The 19736-nt window shown below is 39.8% G+C and overlaps 1 protein-coding gene across 1 annotated transcript; it reads left to right on the forward strand.

Moving 5' to 3' along the window:
• The first annotated feature begins 1975 nt into the window (after nt 1-1975).
• LOC108718208 (alpha-1,4-N-acetylglucosaminyltransferase) lies at nt 1976-18790 on the forward strand. The gene is made up of 3 exons (XM_041565007.1): nt 1976-2197; nt 10893-11382; nt 17762-18790. Exons 2-3 carry the CDS (start codon nt 10918-10920, stop codon nt 18323-18325), a joined length of 1029 nt encoding a protein of 342 aa, XP_041420941.1. The 5' UTR covers nt 1976-2197; nt 10893-10917; the 3' UTR covers nt 18326-18790.
• The last annotated feature ends 946 nt before the right edge of the window (nt 18791-19736 follow it).

Raw genomic sequence — 19736 nt, forward strand, 5'->3', positions numbered from 1 at the left:
TCCGGACCTGACTGGTAGTAATTAAATCCCATTAATAGTAGTTATGCAGCACCCACATTCCTAGTAGCAAATGCTTTTCAGACATCAGGAGGATGTTTAAACAAACATCTTATAATCAGAGGGGGTCCTGTAATTGTTGTCTATGGTTAGAAGTCTATCTACTAAATATGCACCCCAATAGTCTGAAAAAGCTGCTGCTCAGGTACAATCATATGAAAATGTTTGGGAACCCCTCTCAGCCTACTGTACATAATAATTTACTTTACTTTCAACAAAAAAGATAACACTGTTGTGTATTTTATTATCTGAGTACTGGGGTGTTTTCTGAACAAAGATTTTTAGTGAAGGGGTATTCAGTTGTATGAAATTAAATCAAATGTGAAAAACTGGCTGTGGAAAAATGTGTAATTTTGCTAATTTGAATGCATGTAACTGCTTAATACTGATACTGGCAACACCAGTGAATTAGCTTGTTAAGTTCATAGGCAGGTGTGTCCAATCATGAAAATGTATTTAAGGTGACCAATTGCAAGTTGTGCTTCCGTTTGACTCTCCTCTGAAGAGTGACAGCATGGGATCCTCAAAGCAACTCTCAAAAGATCTGAAAACAAAGATTTTTCAGTATCATGGCTTAGGGAAAGGTTACAAAAAGCTATTTCAGAGGTCTAAACTGTCAGTTTCAACTGTAAGGAATGTAATCAGGAAATGGAAGGCCACAGGCACAGTTGCTGTAAAACCCAGGTCTGGCAGGCCAAGAAAAATACAGGAGTGGTATATGCGGAGGGTTGTGAGAATGGTTACATACAACACAAACATCACTTCCAAAGACCTGCAAGAACATCTTGCTGCAGATGGTGTATCTGTACATCGTTCTACAATTCAGTGCAATTTGCACAAAGAACATCTGTATGGCAGGGTGATGAGAAAGCCCTTTCTGCACTCACGCCACAAACAGAGTCGCTTGTTGTATGCAAAAGCTCATTTAGACAAGCCACAGTCAATTTGGAACAAAGTACTTTGGACTGATGAGACAAAGATTGAGTTATTTGGTCATAACAAAAAGCACTTTGCATGGTGGAAGAAGAACACTGCATTCAAAGAAAAACACTTGCTACCTACTGTCAAATTTAGTGGAGGTCCCATCATGCTATGGGGCTGTGTGACTAGTTCAGGGACTGGGGCCCTTGTTAAAGTCGAGGGTCAGATGAATTCAACCCAATATCAACAAATTCTTTAGGATAATGTTCAAGCATCAGTCACAAAGTTGAAGTTACACAGGGGTTCAATATTCAAACAAGACAATGACCCTAAACACACTTGGAAATCTACAAAGGCATTTATGCAGAGGAAGAAGTTCAATATTCTGGAATGCCCGTCACAGTCCCCCGACTTGAATATCAATGAAAATCTATGGGATGATTTGAAGCAGTTAACTGAACTGGAGAGATTTTGTATGGACGAATGGTCAAAAATACCCACATCCAGAAACCAAACACTCATCAAAGGCTATAGGGGGAGTCTAGAGGCTGTTACATTTGCAAAAGGAGGCTCAACTAAGTATTAAATTGATGTAATATCTCTGTTGGGGTGCCCAAATTTTTGCACCTTTCTAATTTTGTTATGATGCATATTGCATATTATCTGTTAACCCAATAAACTTTATTTCACTGCTGAAATATTACTGTTTCCATAAGGCATGTTATATATTAAAAGGAAGTTGCTACTTTGAAAGCTCAGCCAACGATAAACAAAACTCCAAAGAATTACGAAGGGTTCCCAAACTTTTTCATATGACTGTAATTATCCACTGGATCAGCTGATCATCACTAAATGTGTAGCTGAGCATAAAAAGCCTTGCACAGGGTGAAATCTGATCCTGATGCTCTTATGCCTGGGAAACAAGCTTCTAATGAATTCAATTATTATCTGAACATAGATAAACTGCAGTCCACTTAGCCCTGTTGTTACTTCACATTTCCCATGACTAGACAAAGTTAATGTTTACTGTAGTAGTTCATGAAAATATAGGGAGAAACATAATACAGTACAGGGGCATCATGTGTAAAGCAGAAGATACGAGGCTGTAGACCATGATAAAAGACAGTTACAGTAAACAACGCCCATCTCATTTTTTTTTTTTTTGAAACAGAAGGGGAGAAGATAAGAGAAGTGCAGAAATGAAACAGCTGCCCATAAGGTAAAAATAAGAGGTAATTTGATATTTTATTTTATGGCACGTCAGAGCTATAATTATATAGAGATATTATTATATGCATTGAATGTAGATACGGCTGGAACTATTTATATCTCCTATAGAAATCTTTTCTTTATATGCACGCTGAGAAAGGAAACCATGCTTCAGCTGCGAGAATGAAAGGAAGTTTGCAAAAGCAAAAAGAATGCTATTAAATCATCAGTTTCCAACAAATGATTAACCCAATAGAGAATATACTATAGCTACAAAATGATACTATTCTATAGCTACAAAGTTATCGATGGGCACAGTACAGCTGAGCCAGTAGATAGCACTCTGTAACACAGGCAAGGCAAGAAGATACAACAGTGAAGACAGACCTTGAGTTCATTTTTATAGGAAAAACAGTAGAATACGTTAAAACAGTCTGCTTGAACTGTTTTTTCTAAACTTTAAAATTAACATTTTAAAAAGTGTTTAAAAATAAATGTTGGACATTCTATATTGGACATCTATGTTAGGGGCAAGCCTCTTTGATTGAATGGGTACCTCCTAATATAGACAGCTACTTCATAAATTGTTTTCCTACAGAACAGTTTTGAAGTTCTTTAAGCGTGACCTCTACCTACCCTGGCATGCCTGATGCTCTCTAAGATTAGCCATGGCTCTATAAAGAAGTCGCCTGCTCGCAATTTCCAGGAATAGTTTTTAGTGTTTGACCTTCATTCCTTCCTTCAACTTTTGTTACTGGAAATGCCTTTGAGTTTTAAAAACAACAACATGGATGGAAGAATTTCAATTATATTATAATTTGAAATTAGTTCCTAATATTTGCTTTGACTCTATAAACCGCAGTCATTAACAGTGAAGCCTAAAACATAATTGAATTGCTACAGTCGTGACATTTAAGCATGTCATATTTGGTAGATGTTCGACAAAATGCCCTACGTTTCTGCATTCATCCTACAGTCAAAGTCAAAAATCTCCCTTAAATATAATTATCAAGGTGTCAACTATAGAAGAAGCAGGATATATTGCAAAACCTTGGGTAAAGCAGAACTAAGAGAAGGAAATGTGTCAAGAGTCACATGTGGAGTGTAGGCTGATGAGTTGTTTATGCAAACAAAATGCAATTTTATGGAAATGTAAGATGTACCACAGAATTATTTGACCAGATTATTGGGTCATTACCAATAGATTAATAGATTGCTTTTATGTCAGGCTCGAGATCACCACTATTAATTATCCAAAAACAGATGCCCACAACCCTATATACATGTTTATACAGTACCTTTAAGTTCAACCTTTTTACCTGTGAGCTAAAAAGGGTTGTCAAGCAACAAAAGCATGAAAAATGTTCCTGGAGATGTCAAATAAAGGCTATGATTGGCTATCTAGTGGCCATGTGTGGACCAGCGGCCTACAGGGGAATCTGTTTGCAGGTATACCTGTTTTTTTGCAACCAAGGCTTTCCACCAAACAAGGAATTCCAAAAAAAGCACCAGCTTTGAGGCCATATGCAAGACAACATCCAAGGGATTGGTGAGCAACCTCTTGCTCACTAGCCATTGGTTGAGGATCACTGGGGGTCATTTATCAACACTTGGCAAATTTGCCCATGGGCAGTAACCCATGGCAACCAATCAGATTGCTGCATTCATTGTTCTACTTGCAGCTGGCTTTAAAAAGCTAATCACTGATTGGTTGCTATAGGTAACTGCCCATGGGCTAATTTGCCCAGTGTTGATAAATGAGCCCCACTGTCTTTAAGGTAGAACAATGGAAGCAGAAATATGATTGGCTGCTGCCCTAGGTTACTGCCCAGGTGTTAACTTGCTGGCAAAAGAGCCCTGCTATCTTTTTCAAAAACACTAAGAGAGAGCACAGTGGGACCCTAAAATACTGGTTGTGTTTCAGTTATAGAATGGCTCTGAAGCGAGGAAACATTTCCTTTCTGAACATTTTTACTGAGTATATAACATACAAATTCAGACTGTAAGAAGCTCTTGGTAAGCTTCCTACATTCTACATAATGTTATAATGCATATTGGGAAATATCAAATATGCTTCTTACATGCACTATTTTTCCCCAGAAGCGTTTACCTTACATTTATCTGCAGTGCCCTGTGCATATGTAAGATACAGAGCCATATAACAGCATTATACTAATAAACACGAAATAGGACACCGCATTACAATGATGCCAGGAAGTTAAAAAGGAGAAATATACGAAAATGCAATATTGTACATGCACAGTCATTTTCTGCCAGGAAGCAAAGGCACAATATATGATATTATCAGCAGTTTGACACTGCCTAACTGAAAACCACTGAAAGTACCAATTGTTAATAGTCCCTAGGAGAACTTCTTCATTTTAAGTTTCTTTAGTCAGAAAATATTTTAGTCAAAGAGCTACAGTATAATCTATGCCACAACCTGCCATGTTAGTGGTTGGGGGGAAATTGACAGGCACAAATATAAAGCTGGTAATACAGTACGGTTGGAACACTGGTCTAAAAGTGGCAAGACTGAAACAGATGCTGTGCTGAAGCTTCAATATTTAGAATTTGGCTTTGAAAAGGCTAAGGGATAATTCTTTATGGGGAAATTCAGGATGGAGTAGGAAGAAAGATATTTTTGAGGCAGAAAAATGCATGGGAAGAGGGTGGTAAAAGAGAATGACTAATAATACAGTAAGATTGTGAGACAGTAATTAGGAGATGTAGTCAGAGGGTGTTGAAAGTTAAACAAATCATTTTTTATTCTTCCAGAATGTTTCCATAAATGGAAGCCATGATTTTGACTCTTAGCCAGAAGCAGAAAAAACGAATATCGATTGGGCAGTGTTGGGGAAGTTGGTTAGTAGAGGGCTAAGTTAGTCCACTACATGATTGGCTAAGGGCATGAGTAAGGGTTTATTGTAGTATTTGAGAGAGAAACTGTAACATCCTGCCTGGAGTTGAACCAGGCACTGACTCATTGCCCAACCTACAGTAGGTCTATTTCCTGATAGTTCCTGGTGTGCTCATTATCTGATTTACTGTTCTTGACTTTTGCCTGTCCTTGATCTTTGCTGATTCCCTGCCTGAACAAACCTTGCCTGATTACTAACTAATCCTCTGGATCCTGATTCTATACCAATTTTTGGTTTTGACCCCAGCCTGTTTATCCTGACTAAGCTCCTGGTTCCTGCTCCTGTACTGCACTGTCTGACTGGTACTGACCTGACCTGTTCCACAACTTCAATCTCTGTTCCCTGTCATTCCTGTATATGTTACTGTTCACTTGCCTGTCCAGAACTCCCCCCCCCCTTGGTCCTCTCACTTTAAGACCTGACGGCATCCAAGTAGCGAAAGGTAGTTGTTAAAGGCAGAAGCCATACGTTAAAGTAACTAAAGTTATTGGGCATTTTGTGAATGAAAAGCAACAGGTTTTGTAAAAGAATATCCCAAAGCAGGGTGCTGAATCAAATGTAGTGATGGTATTTTTAGTAGTACCATTTTTGACCTCGTGTAAGACAAAACTCAGTAAAGGAAAACCTTTAGTAATAGTCAGGCAATTTATTCATACATAATACAACATAACAGTTTTGTCTGGGTAAGCTTTTGAAGTAACACACAGAATGTCACCCAAGGACTTACCAAAGACACACCTCTTGGTCCAAGCGTTATATAGCTTTCAGAAGGCATTTACATTAATTGTGACAAGGGGGACATGGAAATACCATACATGGTCCGGCGAGGAGACTTACTGGCATATACATTTATACATTCCTGTAAGATGTGCAGTTTTGCAACATAAGAGTTTTCTAGTTCCAACTGTCCACAGCTTTGTAGACATCTGTTGGATAAACATAGCCATTGTGGTACAGACAGCTATTGAGCAACACTTCTGCAAAAGGGCATAAGAGACATGCTGACACTATGCTGACACTCTGGAATCTAAGTAACAGAGTGGAGATCATTTATTTGTATGGCCTAGTATAAGTTATATGAGTGACCATTGTCCACAGTTGACCATTAGCCCTTATAGTCCATCCTGCCTTGGGCCCTATAGCGTTATGGCGTCATAGAGGGCGGGGGTAACAAATATCAACCATCTTACACTAGCCATTCGTCTGTCTTAGGAATTAGACCGTTCCAGATAGATTTTATATAAACAGTAGTGAGTAAGATGTTAGTAGAAACAGCAAAGGTCACTAAGGCCAATATGGTCAGGTTTATATAACATAATAAATATTAATAATAATTAATAATAATTATTCAAGAAAGGTGACATGTTGCATTATAGAGGAGTGGTTGACATTAAAAATTGCAAAAGATAAATCGAGGAAAATGAGAATCATTTCCCAAAAACACTTGATGCAAACCCATTTCACTGGAGGAAGGAAAGTTCAGAATCTGGACTTAGGATAGATTGGTAATAGCTGGAATAAGGACAGAGCAGACCTTGAGTAAAAAAGATCAGGTAGGGCCAAGGGGGTAAATTGAAAAGACAACATAGACTTATAGAATGGTGCGAATAATAGAAGCAAAATAATTTTTGCCACCTAAACAATTCTTGACAATTCCACCAAGTGAGATGTAGAAAAACAAATATTTTATTTCTACCAAATGACTGCACCCTACTTATCTCCAAGTTGAACCATATGAAGGTTACGAGGCCCACCTGATGCTGTTTCTATAGGGTCAGTTTACACATGGGCAGGCAAAAGTGCTGGTGCACTAAGGGAATTGGGCTTAGCAAAAGGAAAATGCAAGCTCTGTGGCACTTGGTATGTTTTGGAATGTCCAAGGACTGCCATTATGGACACCTCTTGCACAGCAGGTACAAGTTGCCCATGCAAGTGCGTTTGCTGATTAAGATTTGAACTTTAAATCATGTGGTTCAATAAAGGTTGCTCAATCTTCTCTAAACCAGTTTTTTATACTTGAATGTACTTTGTTCCCCTTTGTAAATTTTGGGAATTTAATAAAAACTGCACCTGGACCTTACTTTATTTCTGGCATGTCTAATGAAAATGTTTAATGTGTTTCTATGTTCATCATGTTTATTGGACTTATGTGATGCTCACCTATTCACAAAGACAAACCATATGGGTTCCTGTCATCTGCTGAGGATGGACTAGTGGCCTGCTATGACCTTGAATGGTATTACCCATGTAGTACCTTGGTGGACCTATTTGAAAAATATAATTTACAAGCCAATTAGCTAATTTTAGTAGCCAGCTAATATATCAGAAACTCATTTTAGAAGTAACTGGGACACTACATGGATATCGCAGAGCCATCTCTAGCCGAGATCCAAGGGTTTGCAGCTGGGAATTTTTTGTGACAATTAAAGCCAAGATTTGCCAATACACTATGTTGACCTTTGGTACACTCAATAAAATTAGCTATGGATTTCGTCAGGTATGGATTTGCGGTGAAATTCTGTATTTTTCATATGCAAATACATTCATGAAACCTCTGCAAAATGTCGCAGCCCCCTGACTTTAATACATTCACAAATCTTTACCGCTTTGCACATTTTTCCACAGTTTCGCTAATTTTTCAGCAAACAGGGACAGATATCTAAACTGGAAAAGGGCATTCTGAAAATGAGGCCAAAGCCTCTAAGTCCATTGGAGCTGAATGGAATTATGGAGCATATGTGCATACTAAATTATGAGGGAACTTTGCCATATCATCAGCGTTAACGGCACAAATTATAAGCATTATAAATATAAAGAAAGATTGTCTTACTGGCTGGATAAAACATTTCTGGAAAATGAGTCCTTGTGAAAACTGCTGTTGAACAGTTTAAAGAAACATCGAAAAGTGTAAATGAAGTACAAACGAACACATGTAGCGGGTTATTTATCAAGCTCCGAATAACCGAACCTCGAATAATTAGTAGTTTTTGGAGTAAAAAAAACAAACAACAAATTTTTTGATATTTAACCGTCCGATGGTCTATCCCGGCCCCCAAGCCCCACCCCAGATCCCACCCACTCCAAATCACAGTTAAAAGACCACACAGACATCAGCGCTACATAAGGTAACCCCCCCACAAACACAAGTTATAAAAAACTATTGGGGACCAGGGCCCCCCTATAAGTTTAAAAAAAAACATTGGCGCCAGGGGCCCCCCCATAAAAGTTTTTTTTAAAAAAGCATTGGTGCCAGGGCCCTCCTTACAAGTAAAATAAAAATTGGGGCCCCAAACAATATTTTAAAAAAAAAAAACATTGGCACCACGGCCCCCCTTAACTTGTGGTTTCAGGACTTCAACTTCGCCTCCTTTTGTGACTTTGGGTCTTTTCGCCGCTTCTGGACTTCAGCTTCGGCTATTTTCGTGGCTTTGGGTCTTTTCGGAACTTTCAGCACTTTTGCATTTCAGATGTTCGGGACTTTGGAAGGAGGCGGCACGCCTTCAGCGCGTCAAGGGGGGCCCGGCTCTTTCGAAAAGTTAAGCACTGCCGGACCCCTTCAGGCCCGGGCCTGGTACACTTGTACCCCCTGTGCCCCCCTGATGGCTGCCCTAAGTATAACCATCAGGGTATATCCCAATATCACAATGTAAAGTTCACAGTATAAAATATGCTCAAAGTCTGCCCATTAGCTGTAAGAAGCCACATGAAATGAATTATCATTTGGCAAACAATCAATCCTATATAAGCTGCAGTGTGCTGTTCTTATCTAGGGGATATTTTGTTATCATGAATAAGGAGGCTGCATCATTAAGAGCACTCAAAGCTAAACCAAACCTGAGTTTGCTCTACAGGAAATGTTATGTTGACACAGTAAATTAAATCTTCAGGTAGACCTTTGGTCTGGAGAATAAAAACAAGTGTTAACCCCTGAATTATCAGAACAATACTGGATAGCCAAGCTCTGCAACTCAAGCCCTTCATACTATACATGACAGCTAAACAATATTGTAGTCTGTATGCAACCAACGATGTGCATCGAGCATTGAGAGCTCTAGATGGATACCGCATGTCTTAAACTCTACTGTGGTAAATATGTGTGCTCTAGTTTGTCTTGTAGTGTGTACCTATCTAGTATTTGGGGTGGAGGAACTAGATGCATGTGGGTGTCACTGTGAGTTATAATGTTCTAAATGAACTTGAACTTTTCCGCCATAGTCTCCTTTAATTATACAAAACTGTCCCATTCCTTCAAGTAAAGAGAGGGTAGATTTTTGAAGAAGGAAGGGGGCATCCAGGGTTTACCTCAGTGCATACGTTCTTTCACTGCAAAGAGCGAGGAGAGCAAAACAATATGCCCAGCTGAGGTGAGCCCTCTTTCCTTGAACTCTGAATACATTTACTTTGCATAGATAGAAGTCAGGATCACTTAAAAAAGTCGAGTCAGCTAAATCTTGGTGGATTTCAATGATGTATTCTTGATTCTTGATCTCCCTTGCTTTAAGTAATATCTGCTCATTAGTTGAAAAACTATGGAAGCTATCTGTATCTGAGGGCATTTCTCTTGGTCAAAGAACTGGTTAAATGGCTCAGTTATAATCTGCCTAAGTTTGGTGCCATAGATGACTTCAAGGATGCTGCATATTTGGAGGTAACTATGTTAGCTCCTTTTTCTTCATTCTCCAGTAAGCAGCGGAAGGTGTTGGCATGGTGTGCCTGCTTTGTAATTGTCCTTAAATTGGTGGCAACTGCTGTAAACAGGTCTGTGCATGTCAAATATTAGGTAGGGGGCGCTGTGGAGACTGATGGACAAAGGGCGAGTCCTTGAGGCAGGAGCTCTATGTGCCTAGGGAACACGTAAAGGGAAGGCAGGAACAGGTTGATGAGGGCAAAGAGTGAGACTGGATCAGGTGCAAAGCAGAACAGGACGGAGAGGTGAAGATCAGGACAGGACTAGGATGAAAAGGGCGATGTCTCAGGACAGGAACAGACTGAATGGAGCAGGAGTGGAACAGGAACAGACTGGATGGGACAGGACAGTGTGGGCATAGATCAGATCAAACTGGGGATAGAGTGCAAAGGGAGACTAGAGCAGAAGGAGACTGGAGCGGATAGCGAGAGAGGACTGGAGAGCAGGATAGCAAGAGAGGACTGGAAAAGGCAGGGCAAGATGCAGAGCGAGATGAGGAGGTACAAGATACAAGGCAGGGTCAGGAAGCAAGAATCAGGAACAGGCGAGGCAAGGTCAGTACAAGGTGAAGACAGGGAAAGGTACAAGGTGGAACAGGAAGCAGAAATCAGGAACAGGCAACCCTATAGATAGCTGGGGCTCATTTATAAACACTAATACCCAGTGTCGGACTAGCCCACCAGGATACCAGGAAAACTCCCCGTGGGCCCAGGTGTCAGTGGGCCCTCCTACTTCTAAACATTTAGCCTATTTCATGGTCATTATCAATTTCTATGAGAACAAAGAAGCTAAATATATGGTTTAATATATTATAATATGTAAAGAAAAGAGACTAGGAGAAAAGAGGTTGAGTAAGGAGAGGAAGAATAATAGAACTGAGAGTGGGCCCCTGGTATAAGGTCTTTGGTTGGGCCCCTGGTGTCCCAGTCCGACACTGTGTGGGGGCCCCTGAGGTAGCAGTCCCAGTGGGCCCAGGACCCCCAGTCAGACACTGCTAGTACCTGGGCAGTTACCCATAGCAACTGCTTTTTTCCAGCCGGTTTTAGACTGAACAATGAAAGCAAACATCCATTTAAATTCTTTGTCTTCATTTACAGATTCATCACTTTAACCAAATGAAATATGGCAATAATGAATGGAATAAAGATATCTGGCATCTTTTTATTTGCTTTATCTATTGGCTTTGTCTACAAGACCACCAGAAAACAATTAAGTTTTGAATATTTCCCTACCCTTTTTTCAAAGACTTTATCCAATACCCATATCATTACCTTTACCAATACCAATGCCAGTATGAATCCAGATGAAATTCTTAAAGACGGGAATGGAGTTATATTTTTGGAGACTACTGACAGAATGGAGCCTCCTTCTTTAGTGTTGTGTGCTATTGAGTCTGCAGCCCATGTGTACCCTGATAGACCAGTGGTTTTCTTCATGAAAGGTTTAGAAGACATAAACTCAGTGGAAGATGAGAAACGAGCAAAGGAAAGATTTCCATCTCTGTCTGCTTTTGAGAATGTCTTCATCTTCCCACTCAGAATGGAGGAATTGTTTAAAGACACACCACTTTTGGAATGGCTTCTAAAGGTATGTACATGAATGTAAGACTTTTTTTTAAAGGCACCTTTTGCTCGTTGTGCTTAATGTCTTTTTAATAATAAATGTTTACATTCACTCTATTTTTTATTTAAAGGGATCCTGTCATTAGAAAACATGTTTTTTTCAAAATGAATCAGTTAATAGTGCTGCTCCAGCAGAATTCTGCACTGAAATCCATTTCTCAAAAGAGCAAACAGATTTTTGGATATTCAATTTTGAAATCTGACATGGGGCTAGACATTTTGTCAATTTCCCAGCTGCCCCTGGTCATGTGACTTGTGCCTGCACTTTAGGGGAGAAATGCTTTCTGGCAGGCTGCTGTTTTTTCTTCTCAATGTAACTGAATGTGTCTCAGTGAGACATGGGTTTTTACTATTGAGTGTTGTTCTTAGATCTACCAGGCAGCTGTTATCTTGTGTTAGGGAGCTGCTGTCTGGTTACCTTCCCATTGTTCTTTTGTTTGGCTGCTGGGGGGAAAAGGGAGGGAGTGATATCACTCTAACTTGCAGTACAGCAGTAAAGAGTGATTGAAGTTTATCAGAGCACAAGTCACATGACTTGGGGCAACTGGGAAATTAACAATATGTCTAGCCCCATGTCAGATTTCAAAATTGAATATAAAAAAATCTGTTTGCTCTTTTGAGAAATGGATTCCAGTGCAAAATTCTGCTGGAGCAGCACTATTAACTGATTCATTTTAGAAAAAAAAAATTTTCCCATGACAGTATCCCTTTAAAGACTTATGAGAGCACATGCCATCTCATCATCTGTCCAGTACTTAACACTCACATAATTACTAAATATAATACTAAGCTTAAAACAATAATTCTTTTTAATGTTTAGTCCCCTTTGACCTTTATTAAGAATACAGGTCAGTTAATATAGATTCCCCAGGAAGATATGCTAAATAGGTAGGCTGCGTCACTCCGATGGACTGATGGTCCACGGAAGTGACAATAGTATATGTGACGTCACAAACTCGGAAGTAAGGCTATCGCGAGCGAGACAGAGGTTGGTTGGCGTTTTATTGAAAAATTTATTTATGGTGTTAACACACCAGAATTCCCCTTGATAAAGTCTACATCATGAAACATCTGGGTAATTCTCATTTTCAGGCAAGGGTATCCACTTCCTTGTAGAGCTTTTATCTCTTGGTCACGACTTGGTAGTATATAATTGTTAATGCGATACTTTTCCTTGATACACATTGATTGTATGTAATATTTTGGCTGCACTATTAAATGATTAACAACTTACTTACTCAACAAAAAGATTTCTTACCACCGTTGTCTGTTTTCTCTAGGTTTTTTAAGCGTTCAAGCACTTAATACTAAAATAATATAGACTTCCCTGCCATACATAACCTGTAAAATTGACACCACACTACAGCGCAAAACAAATTTATAGTGATTTTTTGAATGTTATGCTTCCAATTTCCAACACTAAGGAAAATAACAGCTGATAAAGTAACACTTTTTGTTGCATATGCAGATGTCATGCTTACATACTGTACATACATATGTCACTTAGGGGCAGTTTTATCAAGGGTCTAAGTGAAAATTCGAATTTTTAAATTCTAGGTAATAGTACAAATTCGAATTGAACTTGAAAAAAATTAGAATATCGAAATTTATAATGTACTGTCTCTTTAAAAATTCGATCTAAAACCTGCTGAATTGCTGTTTTAGCCTATGGGGGACCTCCTAGAACCTATTTGGAATCATTTGGTGGACTGTAAAAAAATCAACGTTTCTTTGGAAAATACTTCGATTCAAATTCAAGCGAATCGAACGATCGAATACAGCCTATTCACCCGAAGTTAAAAAATGTTATTTATTTTTTAATAAATTTCGGTTGTTCTTTTTTTTTTTCAAATTTCGAGGTGATGGGAGTTTAAAAAAAAACTCCCATCACCTCGAAATTTGAACCATGATAAATTTGCCTCTCAATGTGACCCCCACCTCATGGAAAAATATCCAAGCAAGACCAGATTAAAACATAACCATATTCATTCTCTTAGTTACTCATTCTTTTAGTCACTTAGTAAATGAAAATAACTGCTGTTTATACAGTGTAACTAAAAGAAACAGTTTGGTTATACTTTAATTTGGCTTGATGTTGATGTTTTCCCATAACGTGGGGTTACTGGAGGCATCTGCAGGTCAATTGGGTTTGGGCAAAGCATTTCCTTCCCTTCCCGTCAATGACTGATGGGATTGTGTGGTGCTGAGCATGCCTGATTTTAACCCTAAAACTACTGTAGAGGGTCAGACACAAGTAGAAAAGTCTTTTCTCAACCCCAGGCTCAGTTGGACCCGCAGATTAGGGAGAGTTTGTGTTAGGAATTTCCTGACCTGTGCATCACAATTATAATTGTAATTCACAAGCTCAGGGCCACAGGGTTAGACACTGTAACTATTGCAAAATGTTTATTTAGCCATCTCCCCTTAATATCACGAACAAACCATATTGAGGAACCAGATTCTGACAATCTAACAGCTAACGGTCTGGATCAGGGCTGGCATTAGAAATCACCCCACCCACCCCAACCCCCAGGCCCACCCCAGATCCCGCCCACTCCACATTACAGTTAAAAAAACACACAGACATCAGCGCTAAAAAAGGCCCCTCACACAAATAAGTGATAAAAAAGTATTGATTGTCAGGTCAGGAACCCCTTATAAATAAAAAAAAAAAACGTGGCTCCCGTGCCAGCCGTAGAAGTTTTTTTAAAAAAAATATTGGGCCCACCTACAAGTTAAAAAAAAATTTGGTGACCAGGGCCCCCCTATAAGTTTGCCTCCTTTAGTGACTTTTGGTCTTTTTCCCCCGCTTCAGGACTTCAATTTCGCCTGTTTTCGTGACTTTGGGTCTTTTCGCCGCTTAAGGACTTCAATTTCGGCTGTTTCATGACTTCTGTCTTTTCGCCGCTTCAGGACTTCAATTTCAGCTGTTTTGGCGACTTTGGGTCTTTTTGCCGCTTCGAGACTTCGGCTGTTCAGCTGTTCGGCGCTTCAGCATTTCGGCTGTTCGGGACTTCAGGAGAGGCGGCACAGCTTTGGCGCTGTCAAGAAGGGCCCTGTACAGTAGTACCCCCTGTGCCCCCCTGATGGCGGCCCTGGTTTGGATAACCAACAATCTACAGAATCCCTGACAAGTATCTTCAAGTGTAATATAGTATTTGTAATAACTAGGGTTGCCACCTTTTCAGTTTATGGAAATCGGGCAGGGGGTAGGACCGATGATGTCGGAGGCGGGTTAGTAACATCAGAAAAAAGGCTTATGTCATCGGGTAGGGGTTGATGACATCAGACGCAGGACTGATGATGTGGTGATTAGCTTTTGACTGATTACCATTTCGTTAACTTCAATGTCTTGTCCGGATTTACTAATTTGGAAATCCAGACAAGCAGTTTTCACCTGGACTCCCCTTTCAAAAACCGGGCTGAAATCCAGACAGGTGGCAAACCTACTACCAACCACAGCACTACAGGCCCCTTTTGTTTTTGTGGAGGGACCTTAACCCAATCTTTAATTTTTTCAATTTGACACATCTGATCTTTGTGTATCTGAGGCAGCTCTTTGCCAAGCTTGACTTTTCATTAGGCATGTGTTTCTCCTTGTGAGGCCTCTGTCCTCCTCTTTTCCTGTCTCTTTCAACCAGCTTGAAAACAGTATCGAAGTTCTGAATCTGAGGCACAAGACCTGCATCTTAGTCACTGGGAAGGTTGTAAGTGGACATGTTTGCATAACCTTATTTAACTGAATAAAGTATTCTTTATGCTTGCCCAACTTTCTCTGTAATAATACCCAGTTTTTCTGTAATAATGGGACAGGGGGCTGACTTACCAAACCTAGGCACTAAATCAAACAAATTTAGTTGAAAATAAACAGCTGTTACTTTTGAACTGTCAGCTGCAAAATGAAAGCAAATACTGGTGCAAGTTAGGACCTGTGTTTAGTGAGTTACAAAACAGAGAAACTGGCTGGAGGAATAGTTCTGCAGGGAGTAGTGCCCTTTAATAGCAGAAAATGTATTTCTATTTTTTATGTTTAAAAGTAATTTAGCTAGTTTAAAGCAAATAGTAATCTCGTTTTAAAGGGGACCCGTCACCCCCAAAAAAAAAAAAATATTCAAAATCCTATTTTATCACATTAGTCAAGCAAAATGAACTTTAATTACACTGTATAAATTATTTGAATCTTGTTTCCTTCAGACTGGGAACTCATAATTATAACAAGCAGACAGGAACCATTTTGTGGACACTGTTAATAAAGGAGAAGTAAACCCTAAAAATAAATATGGCCAAAAATGCCCTATTTTTCTATGTATAAATAATCCCAGAACTCATAGAAGATGGCACTGTGGTGGATTCATAGATAATAACCTCAGCACATATATTAAAATAACTATCAAATTTCCATGGGTTAAAAATTAAAATGGCTAATGACAGCAATGAAATAGTCCAAGTCCTTACTAGGTATCTTCCTGTGCTGAGACGGAAGGGGGGTGTCACTGAGCCACCAATTTGCCTTTTAGCAAGTCCATAGCGCAGCTTACAGAGCCAGTGTGGGCGGGAAATTCAAATCAGTCAGGGCAGCGAGTCTGTCACCGCTTCGCTTTTCTGCTGCTCTTGTTCCTTCCCCTCTCCTCGAAACCAAAGGGCCCTGGTGAGAACATTTTACAACTAGGCCCCCCAGACACCACTGACTGGACCACAACTGTAACTGACCTATTTTTTTATGAAGTAGACAAAGCTGGCCATCATTTATTTATAGATTTTGAATTAAACAGTTTTTTGTTCAGCAGTTCTTGATAATTTTTTGGCTGCCGGTGGCTAGGGTCCTATTTACCCCAATAAGCAGACAATGGGTTACAAGATAAGTGAAAGATAAACAGAGAACATAAATATAAAGTAATAAAAAATATAACAGTGTAGCCTCAATGCAAAAATTTTTGGAGCATTGTGGGAATTGTAGTCCACCAGCACCCTGACACTGTTCCTGCAACAAACATAGCACTGGTTATGAAGTTTGTGGATGACTGAAAATTAATATACTGAATGCCCAGTAAGAGGAGGGGATAATTATAGTTCAGTTCAGTTGAATCTTTAAGCCATGCTCCACAATGTGCACAGGAGAATGATCCCCACCCCTCATCCCATTACTTTATGCTTTACCTGGGGTGGCTCCCAGTGTTCTCCATCTGAATACTTGCCTATTATATTGCTCTTCCAGCACATACCAGCAGCAACATTTCTTTTATTGGTAACTTCCCCTTCTGGCAAGTGGGCCCCATCGCTGGGGCAGGGGCCCTGGTGCAGTTGCTCCCTGGTTCAGAACAGGAGACTCTGACTGAAGATGCGATCGATCGGTGCCAGACTAGCATCATAAATCACTGTGTGTGCTCTTTAACAAAAACAAACTTTGTGCAGCGCCAGCGTGTGATGTGACGTTACGCATCTTCAGTCAGAGAATCTCCTGCTTTTCATCTTCCGGTGTGGGGGGAGGAAGTGGAACAATAACTCACACTCTGACGGCTGTTATGGCACAGGCCCCGATTGGAGGAAATCTGCCTAAGGCTGGCAGTCCGCAGAGGTGCTGATTGCCAGCACAAATGTCCCGCAAATGTGCGCATAATACTGAGGAAGCAGGCCCCGACGGGCCCCCTGTACCCCCGGGCCCCCCCGCGACCGCGGGGTCTGCTTCCTCGGTAGTTACGCCACTGAGTGGGTCCCTAAGCTCAGTAAGTGTCAGCAGCACAGAGCATGTGCAGTGAATCAGCAGAAAAGAAGATGGGGAGCTACTGGGGCATCTTTGGAGACACAGATCTTTACTGCTAAAGGGCTGTGGTTGCCTTGGGCTGGTACAGAAGCCCAAAACAAAATGGACAACATTTCTAGCTACTACTTTAGTAAGGCTTTAGTTCTTCTTTAAGGCAAGCCGTGCAGCATCTCAAAATCTTGTTTGTGCACCAGAATGGGGGACCTGATGTCCATCCCCATGCACTGGCTAGACAATTAAACGGTGAAGAGAACCGGGGAATGTGGGGAGAGCAGTGACATCTAGGAAGTGCTGAATGGAAAGTGAAAGTAATTGTCTGCCCCTCCTCTTTGCCTAAGGCATAGAGGAGGGGAAGACACTATTTGATGGAAAGCTGAGATTTTTAAATGAGCTTACAACAGCTATTAATGCTTTAATAAAAAAAAAAGAAATTGGATTTCATGTTTAATTTGAAAAGGACTTTTATTATACAGGTGTTTGTGTCTGGGTGACAGTAAAAAATCCTCCAGACAATATATTGTATATTTCCAGTCAGACACAGAGACATCCACTGCATTTTACCTGTTTTATTATTGTCTTCTAGGCTAAAGAAAGATGGGAACCTTACTGGATCCATAACCTCTCAGATGCCTGCAGAATGGCTATGATTTGGAGATATGGTGGACTTTACTTTGATGCTGATGTCATCTCCATGCGGCCAATCCCAGAAAAGAACTTTTTGACTGCTCAGAGTACTGACACGTCTGGCAGTAGTGTTTTTGGCTTCAGTCCCCATAACAAGTTTGTCTGGAAGTGTTTGAATGACTTTGTGCTTAATTATAGAGGAGATATTTGGGGATATCAAGGTCCAGGCCTTTTTACACGTGTTCTGAAACCACTATGTGCGACTGATTTGAAGGTGGAAGAGGATATTATCTGTGGGAATATTTCTTGCTTGAACCCCGAGCGCATCTATCCTATACCATATCAGAACTGGAGGGAGTATTTTGAGGTTTGGAAGGAATTGCCGTCTTTCAATAACTCCTATGGTGTGCATTTGTGGAATTATATGAACAGAGATGAGAACAAGTCTGTAGTTCCTGGAAGTAACACACTGGTGGATCGTCTCTACAAACAGTACTGTCCAACGGTATATGGATCCCTTTAAAAACATTAGGACATTGTTACTTCAGACCATCCAGTTGGATTATTAAATCTTGATCAGATATATGCATCCATACACCCTCAAAGCCATTTTTTCCTGATAAGTATTAGCTAAGACATAAGGTAAAGATTATTTTTTTATATATTAGTTTATCCTGATTTTTAAAATGATCAACTATGAACTATGTGAAATGCATCCTACATTATATAAGCATTGTATATTATCAAATGCAACCACTATTTCACTCTTTTTTTCATTTGCTTTATTTTTCTTCCATCCAACAATTTGAATTAAAAAGTTGATATGATAAATGTCTGCCACACCCAAGGCAGATATTAAAAAGGTCCCCATGCAGCTTGGGCTGGCCAACCCAATTTTGGGCTCCTTATAATAGGGAAATTTAAAGGAGATGGAAAGCGACCGAAGCAGTTTATTTCCAATAGAATAACCACAAAAGTACAAGCTATAAGACTATATTTATTCTGCAGAATGCTTTACCATACCCGAGTAAACAGCTCTAAAAACTCTCTGTTTGTTTAGGATAGCAGCTGCCCTATTGGCTTGGTGTGACACCACTTCCTGTCTGAGTCTCTCCCTGCTCACTCCTCTGGGCTCAGATTACAGCAGGGAGGGGAGGAGCAAATTGAGCATGCTCAAGCCCAAGCCCTGGAGGTTTAAGCTGAAGTCAGGAAGTCTGATACAGAAGCCCATGTGTACACAATAGAAGGAAATAAATGCTGTGTTTCTTTTGACAGAGGAACAGCATTATTTTGAGGGTTTACTGGTGTATTTATATAGACCTTTCTGATAAAGCTTACTTAGTTTTAGCCTTTCCTTCTCCTTTAACTGTTGGTTTGGTAACTATTTGATGTACATTATTTTAAATAAACTTTTGTAACTAAGGGTTTAACCAAGTGGCCAATCAGTTGGTTGTGTTAATAAATGTATTTTTCAAATGATCTTCAGGAACAATTTTTGCGCTTTGCCACTGTACAGATAATGTACCTTATGTATTATTTTATAGCACAGTGTGTTTATATATATATGTTAAATATGCAGTGCATGTCTGCTGTAATTGTGACTATATTTTGGCACTTAACAAGTTAACATATGTAACTGGGTCTCTGTGGCCACAACTATTGATACAATATGAATGTAAAGCATTAAGCTTAGGTCCTTACACTGTTGCTTTCTGTTGCTGACAGTAAGGCATCCAACCTTTTTGAAGCTGTGTAATGTATCTGCTGGTACTGTTATTTCAGGGATATCATGATAAAAATACACAAGTGCTTTATGAAGCTGAAGTATGTAAATCTCCTACAGTGTATGTACATATTACCCTTTTAAAACAGCTATATTTTATATTATATTTTTGTATTATCAGCAAATGCTCCTAGGTCCTTCAGCATCAAGA

The sequence above is a fragment of the Xenopus laevis genome, chromosome 5S (assembly GCF_017654675.1).
Source record: "Xenopus laevis strain J_2021 chromosome 5S, Xenopus_laevis_v10.1, whole genome shotgun sequence".
Classification (NCBI taxonomy): domain Eukaryota; kingdom Metazoa; phylum Chordata; class Amphibia; order Anura; family Pipidae; genus Xenopus; species Xenopus laevis.

Coding starts and splice junctions, on each gene's coding strand:
- LOC108718208 (XM_041565007.1), top strand. CDS start 10,918: ATGGCAATAATGAATGGAATAAAGATATCTGGCATCTTTTTATTTGCT. Junction 11,383..17,761: donor TTTTGGAATGGCTTCTAAAG/GTATGTACATGA, acceptor ATTGTCTTCTAG/GCTAAAGAAAGATGGGAACC.